The sequence below is a fragment of the Sander lucioperca genome, chromosome 12, assembly GCF_008315115.2.
Source record: "Sander lucioperca isolate FBNREF2018 chromosome 12, SLUC_FBN_1.2, whole genome shotgun sequence".
NCBI classification, from domain to species: Eukaryota; Metazoa; Chordata; class Actinopteri; order Perciformes; family Percidae; genus Sander; species Sander lucioperca.
The window spans coordinates 19,117,648-19,128,488 of NC_050184.1; the positions used below are offsets into that span (position 1 = coordinate 19,117,648).

Below are 10,841 nucleotides of genomic sequence, written 5' to 3' on the forward strand. Positions count from 1 at the left end.
TTTTTTTACTTTTTTTGACATACTACTATGACTTTTTTTACTTTTTTTGACATACTATACTATGACTTTTTTTTTACTTTTTTCGACATACTATACTATGACTTTTTTACTTTTTTTGACATACTACTATGACTTTTTTTTACTTTTTTTGACATACTATACTATGACTTTTTTTACTTTTTTTTGACATACTACTATGACTTTTTTTACTTTTTTTGACATACTATACTATGACTTTTTTACTTTTTTCGACATACTATACTATGACTTTTTTACTTTTTCGACATACTATACTATGACTTTTTACTTTTTTCGACATACTATACTATGACTTTTTACTTTTTTTGACATACTATACTATGACTTTTTACTTTTTTTGACATACTATGACTTTTTTTACTTTTTTTTGACATACTACTATGACTTTTTTTACTTTTTTTGACATACTATACTATGACTTTTTTTACTTTTTTTGACATACTATACTATGACTTTTTTTTTACTTTTTTCGACATACTATACTATGACTTTTTTACTTTTTTTGACATACTACTATGACTTTTTTTTACTTTTTTTGACATACTATACTATGACTTTTTTTACTTTTTTTGACATACTATACTATGACTTTTTACTTTTTCGACATACTATACTATGACTTTTTACTTTTTTCGACATACTATACTATGACTTTTTTCGACATACTATACTATGACTTTTTTCGACATACTATACTATGACTTTTTTACTTTTTCGACATACTATACTATGACTTTTTACTTTTTTTACTTTTTTCGACATACTATACTATGACTTTTTACTTTTTTCGACATACTATACTATGACTTTTTACTTTTTTCGACATACTATACTATGACTTTTTACTTTTTTGACATACTATACTATGACTTTTTTCGACATACTATACTATGACTTTTTTCGACATACTATACTATGACTTTTTACTTTTTTCGACATACTATACTATGACTTTTTTTGACATACTATACTATGACTTTTTTTACTTTTTTTTGACATACTACTATGACTTTTTTTACTTTTTTTGACATACTATACTATGACTTTTTTACTTTTTTCGACATACTATACTATGACTTTTTTACTTTTTCGACATACTATACTATGACTTTTTACTTTTTTCGACATACTATACTATGACTTTTTACTTTTTTTGACATACTATACTATGACTTTTTTAACTTTTTTTGACATACTATACTATGACTTTTTACTTTTTCGACATACTATACTATGACTTTTTACTTTTTTCGACATACTATACTATGACTTTTTTCGACATACTATACTATGACTTTTTTCGACATACTATACTATGACTTTTTTTCGACATACTATACTATGACTTTTTTCGACATACTATACTATGACTTTTTTACTTTTTCGACATACTATACTATGACTTTTTATCACTTTTTCGACATACTATACTATGACTTTTTACTTTTTTTACTTTTTTCGACGTACTATACTATGACTTTTTACTTTTTTCGACATACTATACTATGACTTTTTACTTTTTTCTACTTTTTTCGACATACTATACTATGACTTTTTACTTTTTTCGACATACTATACTATGACTTTTTACTTTTTTCAACATACTATACTATGACTTTTTACTTTTTTCAACATACTATACTATGACTTTTTACTTTTTTCGACATACTATACTATGACTTTTTACTTTTTTCAACATACTATACTATGACTTTTTTAACTTTTTTTGACATACTATACTATGACTTTTTACTTTTTTCGACATACTATACTATGACTTTTTACTTTTTTCGACATACTATACTATGACTTTTTACTTTTTTTGACATACTATACTATGACTTTTTTAACTTTTTTCGACATACTATACTATGACTTTTTACTTTTTTCGACATACTATACTATGATTTTTTACTTTTTCGACATACTATACTATGACTTTTTACTTTTTTCGACATACTATACTATGACTTTTTTCGACATACTATACTATGACTTTTTTTGACATACTATACTATGACTTTTTTGACTTTTTTTGACATACTATACTATGACTTTTTATCACTTTTTCGACATACTATACTATGACTTTTTACTTTTTCGACATACTATACTATGACTTTTTATCACTTTTTCGACATACTATACTATGACTTTTTACTTTTTTTACTTTTTTCGACATACTATACTATGACTTTTTTACTTTTTCGACATACTACTATGACTTTTTTTTACTTTTTTTGACATACTATACTATGACTTTTTTTTTACTTTTTTTGACATACTACTATGACTTTTTTTTACTTTTTTTGACATACTACTATGACTTTTTTTTACTTTTTTCAACATACTATACTATGACTTTTTTACTTTTTTTGACATACTACTATGACTTTTTTTTACTTTTTTTGACATACTACTATGACTTTTTTTTACTTTTTTTGACATACTATACTATGACTTTTTTTTTACTTTTTTTTGACATACTACTATGACTTTTTTTTACTTTTTTTGACATACTATACTATGACTTTTTTACTTTTTTCGACATACTATACTATGACTTTTTACTTTTTTTGACATACTATACTATGACTTTTTACTTTTTTTGACATACTATGACTTTTTTTACTTTTTTTTGACATACTACTATGACTTTTTTTACTTTTTTTGACATACTATACTATGACTTTTTTTGACATACTATACTATGACTTTTTTCGACATACTATACTATGACTTTTTACTTTTTTCGACATACTATACTATGACTTTTTTTGACATACTATACTATGACTTTTTTTACTTTTTTTTGACATACTACTATGACTTTTTTTACTTTTTTTGACATACTATACTATGACTTTTTTACTTTTTTCGACATACTATACTATGACTTTTTTCGACATACTATACTATGACTTTTTTACTTTTTCGACATACTATACTATGACTTTTTATCACTTTTTCGACATACTATACTATGACTTTTTACTTTTTTTACTTTTTTCGACATACTATACTATGACTTTTTTCGACATACTATACTATGACTTTTTTCGACATACTATACTATGACTTTTTTACTTTTTCGACATACTATACTATGACTTTTTATCACTTTTTCGACATACTATACTATGACTTTTTACTTTTTTTACTTTTTTCGACATACTATACTATGACTTTTTACTTTTTTCGACATACTATACTATGACTTTTTACTTTTTTCGACATACTATACTATGACTTTTTACTTTTTTTACTTTTTTCGACATACTATACTATGACTTTTTACTTTTTTAACTTTTTTTGATATACTATACTATGACTTTTACTTTTTTCGACATACTATGACTTTTTATCACTTTTTCGACATACTATACTATGACTTTTTTCGACATACTATACTATGACTTTTTACTTTTTTCGACATACTATACTATGACTTTTAAAAAAAACTTTTTATGCTATTCTGTCTTCCCTCTCTGCGCCTGTCTAATCTGCGTCAGGTGAGCTGCGTCACATCTCCAGCCTGAAGCCGTGGGCGCTGTTCGAGGTTCTGTTGGAGAAGTACGAGTGGCCGCTGGACCAGGCGGCGCAGTTCAGCGACTTCCTGTCGACCATGTTGGAGCTGCAGCCTGAATGCAGGGCGACGGCAGCGCAGTGTCTGCAGCACGCATGGCTGCACACATAAACACACAGCTGATCACACACACACACACACACGCTGTGTTTAGGAGTGTTAGAAATCTCTCTGTTGATTTCCTGTGTCCTGGTCTGATAGTATGGATAAATTGATTGATTGGTTGATTTGAACGCTGACATTTGCTCAGTTTTTGCAGGTTTCTGTTTATTTCTGCTCTTTAAACCGTTTGTGATTTTCTGTTTTTCTGATTCTGCTGAATTCTGTCAGTTCCTTTTGACTTTTGGCTAAGTTGATAATTGAACTGACTCTTTCTTTCTCTCCCTTTTTATGAAACCTTCTTGTTCATTGATTATTAATCAGAGACTTCTAAGACTCCTAAACCTCCCCGATGAGTTGTGATATAGACGAGCACACTGTAGCGTCCCGACAGCAGCCGACCCTCTCACTGACTCTGATCACAGTATTGATCTCCGTAGCTCAAAGTGAATCGCCTCTGACCTGTTCGCCTGTTTCTATGTTCATATAATAAATAAAGAAATAAATAAATAGTGCCTTGAAATGAGCCCCGACCCCTCGTCCAGTCACAGTGACATCACCAGTTTTTTTTTTTTACATGTGTCCGTTTGTGTGGAACATTGTTTCTTCTGTGAAAATAAAGATTACTGAACGCTCATCTGAGACATTTCCCTTGAGCTCTTTCAAAGTACATCCTCATGACAATGTTGACATTTTGGCTATACACCAGGGCTGTAGTACTCAATATAGTCTTGGACTTGAGTCCGGTCTCGAGGCGGGTTTTCTGTGGTCTCGGACTTGTCTCAGACTCGCTGGTATTTGGACTTGGACTCGTCTCGGTCTCTGCTACTGGTCTTGCCAAATATGGCTTTTGGTCTCGACCGAGTCCAGGTGTCTTTATTAAGTTTATAATAACCAGTCCTTCCAGAAAAATTCAGTTTTTTTGTGATGATTGCAAAAATCCTTGATTATGCGGCACGTTTTCTTAAAAAATGTGATGGAATATGCGGGCTATTTATGCAATTTTATGCGATGAAATTGCGGGAATTACATCACTTCATAAGGTTCCCATGGCAACAGGGGAAAACGGCTGCTCTTGTGTGAAGTAAACGCAACATTTTTCAACTTTCTGCTAAGATATATGTGACTTTTTTGCAACGAAAATGCGGGGATTATGAAATTATGCATTTTGCACGGAAATCTGCAATTTATGCGGCGAAAGTGCGGCGTATTTGAAAAAATGCGCCCCCCCCCCGCATAAATATGCAGACTTTGGCTGATTATGCATTGAATTATGCGATCGAATAATCACGTTTTTCTGGAGGGACTGAATAATATTGGAGGGAAAGTGAAAACACTGGCCACCTGATAACCAATCACACACGAGATTATCTTCGCACCCCCTGCATCTGCGTGCCCTGCTAACTTTATTGCCCTTCATGTTCATTGATTCACACACACTGTAAGAAACGAAGATGTCCGCCAATTCTGCCATAATCAAATTTGGTTATAGAAGTCAGCAGGAATTTCTCAGCACTGCGCTTAAAAAGAAACACAGGGCAGACTGCAAATTCTGCAAAACAACAATTTCGTAAGACACCTGCAGAGGTATCATAAGACTATTTCTTTATTTTTTTTTTCCTGTCCCGGACTCGGTCTTGACTCGGACTTTTAACCTCTTTGGACTCAGTCTCGACTTGGTCTCGACTAGTCCTGGTCTTGGACATGTCTTGGACTCGACAAAGGTGGTCTTGACAACAGCCCTGCTATACACTACACAATATAACTCTACAGTCTAAAACTGTTCATTTTTTCATTCAGACACACCAGACGGTAGTTCCAACAGCTTTAATATAAAACCAACAATCTCTTCATCTTCACTTCTTCTTCCGCACCACCGTCCAACCGTCCTCTTCAGCCTGCGGAGGAGGATCTGTCCTGCTGACTGATGGACCGGACGACTCACACTCCATCATCTGAGCACACAACACACATTTTACTATATGCAAATAAACACGAGTCAGGAGTCGTGGGGCCGATAGCTGTCGTTAGTAAAATTATAATATGTAAAGTAACTGCAGCTGTCACATAAACACAGTAGGGAAGTATAGGTTTAAGGTTTAAAGTTTAAAGTCATAGTATGCTGGAAAAAGCAAAAACAAGTCATAGTATAGTATGTCGAAAAAAAGTGAAAAAAGTCATAGTATAGTATGTCGAAAAAAGTCATAGTATAGCATGTCGACAAAGTATAAAAAAAATCATAGTATAGTATGTCAAAATGCTAAGCTGATGACACTGTTGACATTTTGGCTATACACTACACAACACAACATAACGCTACAGTCTAAAACTGTTCATTTCCCACGAGACACACCAGACGGTAGTTCCAACAGCTTTAATATAAAACCAACCACAGAAACCAGACTGAGTCTGCTTTAATGGAGCTTCTCCCTTCAGGCTGCTCACAGTTTACCTCCATTAAAAACACACTTTGGGAGTCTTTGTCAGTGTCTCTCACACACAGAGTCCCGTCCTTAAGGACAGCTGAGTTTATCAGTTCATAACGCTCTTCATCTTCACTTCTTCTTCCGCACCACCGTCCAACCGTCCTCTTCAGCCTGCGGAGGAGGAGGAGGAGGATCTGTCCTGCTGACTGATGGACCGGACGACTCACACTCCATCATCTGAGCACACAACACACATTTTACTATATGCAAATAAACACAAGTCAGGAGTCGTGGGGCCGATAGCTGTCGTTAGTAAAATTATAATATGTAAAGTAACTGCAGCTGTCACATAAACACAGTAGGGAAGTATAGGTTTAAGGTTTAAAGTTTAAAGTCATAGTATGTCGGAAAAAGTCATAATATAGTATGTCGAAAAAAGTAAAAAAGTCATAGTATAGTATGTCGAAAAAAGTAAAAAAGTCATAGTATAGTATGTCGAAAAAAGTCATAGTATAGTATGTCGAAAATGTACAAAAAAGTCATAGTATAGTATGTCAAAAAAAGTAAAAAAGTCATATTATAGTATGTTGAAAATGTACAAAAAAGTCATAGTATAGTATGTTGAAAATGTACAAAAAAGTCATAGTATAGTATGTCAAAAAAAGTAAAAAAGTCATAGTATAGTATGTCGAAAATGTACAAAAAAGTCATAGTATAGTATGTCAAAAAAAGTAAAAAAGTCATATTATAGTATGTTGAAAATGTACAAAAAAGTCATAGTATAGTATGTCAAAAAAAGTAAAAAAGTCATAGTATAGTATGTTGAAAATGTACAAAAAAGTCACATCATCTGAGCACACAACACACATTTTATATGCAAATAAACACGAGTCAGGAGTCGTGGGGCCGATAGCTGTCGTTAGTAAAATTATATGTGTAAATATATGTATGTATATATGTAATATATGTAAAGTAACTGCAGCTGTCACATAAACACAGTAGGGAAGTATAGGTTTAAGGTTTAAAGTCATAGTATGTTGAAAAAAGTCACAATATACCATGACATCATCACACTATACTTCGACATCACACTACATACTATACAGTACTGTGACTTTTCTTTCTTTTTACAACAATCAAAGTCACAAGAATTCCCAACATGCCGCAAAATAAACTACATCTGGACATCACACTCCACTCTGGCAGCGTATCAGAGTCCAGTGTGCGTCAGGTGAGACGTACCTGTGTTCCATCATCATCCTCGTCGTCTTCGTCCGACTGCGTGGGCGGAGCGCTGACCTTTGCCCTCTGACTCTTCTTCTGCGTGAGGGTGGCGATGGTGTGTTTGAGCGGCTGCAGCGCCCCCTGCTGCCACTGGCCGAACATCTGCACCAGACTGTCGCACACCTGGAAGGACAGGTGCATGCGGGTCAACATCGTACGTCATCCTGCTCCTCTTCATTTTTAATCTGACGGTCATTTAACAGCCTGGGTCTGTCCCAGGTTTCTCCCTAAACTCGCCACTGTCGCACTAAATGCTTGTTCTTATAGGAATTACTGGAATTGCTGGGTCCTTGTGAATTATAGAGTGTGGTCTAGACTAGCGTTTCTCAAATGGGGGTACGTGTCCCCCTAGGGGCACTCTGGAGGACTGCAGGGGGTACGTGTCCCCCTAGGGGCACTCTGGAGGACTGCAGGGGGTACGTGTCCCCCTAGGGGCACTCTGGAGGACTGCAGGGGGTACGTGTCCCCCTAGGGGCACTCTGGAGGACTGCAGGGGGTACGTGAGATATTTAACAAAATGTTTAATAGCTACAAGGCTGTTGTCCAGAACATTGTTCCTCTTTATGTAGACTTTTTTTTTTCCTACCAAAAATGTGACATTTGTGTCTCCTTCTTTGGACCTAATCTATCCTTACTTCTACTGTCCTACTTTTTACAAGTTTCTAGCTTTTTGCAAAGTTATGTCACTGTTTTTGATACTATTTTGACCTATTCTTGCCTTACTTCCTTCCTTCTTTCTACCATATTTTTCCAAGGTTTTGACTCCTTTTCTCATTAGCATTTAATTACTAATTAAACATTTTCAGTTACAAGGCTGTTGTTTAGTAAATCTATCACTGACAGCGCTGTACTGTTTATATAGACCTTTTTTCTACCAAAAATGATTAGCGTTGGTCAGGGGGTACATGGCTTAAAGAAACCATTCAAAGGGGAAACATTATTGAAAAAAGTTTGAGAACCACTGGTTCTCAAACTTTTTTCAATAATGTTCCCACGATCACGATGCATCAAATACATTTTTCTATTAAAGCCATATAGGATATTTAATTCATAGCTTTTCAAGCTTCAACAACCAAACATTCTGCAGGGCTGTTATACTAAATAAACTACAGCACTGAGCACACGGCGCTTCCTGAATGTGCAAAACATACCAGAATATGTCAACAGAAAGGTTGTTAGGCCTACATAAATTATAAACAGAAATAATCGATTATGGCCCGGATGATTATCGATGCAGCATCGTCCATGTCCACAATTCGATGCATCGATTATTTGATTAATTTCAACACCTCTAGACCTAACCAGCACAAATGATTTTTGGTAGTCTCTATAAAGAGGAAGAATACAGCGATGTCAGCGATAGATTTACTAAACAACAGCCTTGGACCTGGAGAACATTTAGATCAGTGGTTCCCAACCTTTTTTCCTTGGCGCCCCCCCTACTTATGTCTAAGAAAAGCTGAGCCCCCCCCCCCCTCCGAAACCGAAGTTGAGGTAACGTTCCCTTACTTTCTTTTTTGATACAGAGGAGTTATCAGCACTTATACGTTTCTCCGCCATGTTTCGTTCATAAAATAGTGATGCCGTGGCGGGATGATAGCAGCTAGCAGCTAGCAGCTAGCAGCTAGCAGCTGACCTGATGACAGCAGGGTCCCAGGTTAAGGGGTCCCGGAGGTTTGACCTACTAAGTTTCCTGCCTACAAGTTTAAGCGAGAACAAAAATATATAGTTTTTATACAGACTTTTGTATACATTATATATTCTAGTGTATTATCATAATTTCTTTAACATGTGGAAATATTTTTTTTTTTACCTCAACCTCAAACCAGATAAAGACTCGCGCCCCCCCTGTGATCTTTGCCGTCCCCCTTAGGGGTCCCCGGACCCCAGGTTGGGAACCACAAAGACAAAAAAAGCCTCGACAAAACCGAAAACAGCACTAAAAAGTTAGAAAAACACAGTAGAAAGAAGGAAGGCAACACTAGGGCGACAGAAGGGACAACAAAATCAAGCGACAAAACTTTGAAAAAAAAGAGACAAAACCTTCGAAGAAACAAAGGCAGTAGATAAAAGTAAAGAAGAAAGGCAAGAGTAGGTCAAAACAAACGACAAAACCTTCAAAAGAAGGTGAGAAATGTGTGGCCGGGTTGGCTCAGTGGGTGGATGAATGCTAGTAATGCTATTCTGATGTTAATGCTAGCGTAATGCGCGTGGATTTACGATGTATGCTAGTAATGCTATTCTGATGTTAATGCTAGCGTAATGCGTGTAGATTTACAATACATGCTAGTAATGCTATTCTGATGTTAATGCTAGCGTAATGCGCGTGGATTTACGATGTATGCTAGTAATGCTATTCTGATGTTAACGCTAGCATAATGCGTGTAGATTTACGATACATGCTAGTAATGCTATTCTGATGTTAATGCTAGGGTAACGCGTGTGGATTTACGATGTATGCTAGTAATGCTATTCTGATGTTAATGCTAGCGTAACGCGTGTGGATTTACGATGTATGCTAGTAATGCTATTCTGATGTTAATGCTAGCGTAACGCGTGTGGATTTACGATGTATGCTAGTAATGCTATTCTGATGTTAATGCTAGCCTGTAATATGCGAATGGGCAGTTAGCACATTGTTCACGTGTCATATATGAATAGTTTAAGATAGCTTAGTAGGCTATAGCAACTTGCTGTACGAGAGACTAAGTATCTGTCTTTTTCTTTCTGTTTAGTTTTCACTCGTCAATTTCACCTGCCTGAAGTCAATAAAGGAGCTAGGCGCTCATCGTCCTGGCTCGTGAGTTCGAGTTTGGCTTGCTGGTGAACTGTGTCAACGTACTGAAGTGCGTAGGGAGAACAGTATAACGTGTGATCAATCGCCCCCCCGGGGTGTGTAAAGCCCTAAAGGAATGATCCCTGCAGAGGTGTGTCCATTTTTAGGAATGATGTTTTATGTATATTTTAGAGATGTTCCGATACCGATACCAGTATCGGTATTAGCTCCGATACTGCCTAAAACGCTGGTATCAGTATCGGGAAGTACTGGAGTTAATGCACCGATCAGATACCACGTAATAAAGCCCTAAAGAAAATCTACGTTAAAGTAGTTTATTTTAGAGATGGTCAGATACCATTTTATGCTTCCCGATACCGATTCTGATACCTGAACTTGCGTATCAGCCGATACCGAGTACTGATCAGATACCAGTGTGTCATATATTTATTATGTTTTAACAGCTGTATACTACTATCCCTGTATAGATGATATGATGTATAACAGCTGTATACTACTATCCCTGTATGGATGATATACGAATATATGAAATCTTTAGGATTGATGTTTGATGTATATTCATCAGTGCAGTGTCAGCTGTGTGTGTTTGTACCTGAGGTAAACTCCCATC

The 10,841-nt window shown here is 35.3% G+C and overlaps 2 protein-coding genes across 4 annotated transcripts in view; one reads left to right on the top strand and one right to left on the bottom strand.

The window, feature by feature from the left end:
• Window positions 1-10,841, top strand: part of srpk3 (SRSF protein kinase 3) — a 46,339-nt gene that overhangs the window by 35,373 nt on the left and 125 nt on the right. For 2 of the 3 annotated variants that reach the window (XM_031293114.2, XM_031293115.2), the window contains exon 17: window positions 3,552-4,363. In XM_031293114.2, coding sequence (XP_031148974.1) covers window positions 3,552-3,736 — 185 coding nt within the window. In that variant the 3' untranslated portion in view covers window positions 3,737-4,363. Of the gene's footprint in view, window positions 1-3,551; window positions 4,364-10,841 lie in introns of those variants that run through there. The other variant, XM_036007899.1, reaches the window with a different exon arrangement.
• The window catches only part of tsr2 (TSR2 ribosome maturation factor), a 7,728-nt gene continuing 2,967 nt past the window's right edge, over window positions 6,081-10,841 (bottom strand). Inside the window, exons 3-5 of the mRNA XM_031293116.2 lie at window positions 10,824-10,841; window positions 7,393-7,557; window positions 6,081-6,387 (exon numbers count right to left, since the gene is read on the bottom strand). The exon at window positions 10,824-10,841 is cut by the window's right edge and continues 74 nt beyond it. Coding sequence (XP_031148976.1) covers window positions 6,280-6,387; window positions 7,393-7,557; window positions 10,824-10,841 — 291 coding nt within the window. The 3' untranslated portion in view covers window positions 6,081-6,279. The remainder of the gene's footprint in view (window positions 6,388-7,392; window positions 7,558-10,823) is intronic.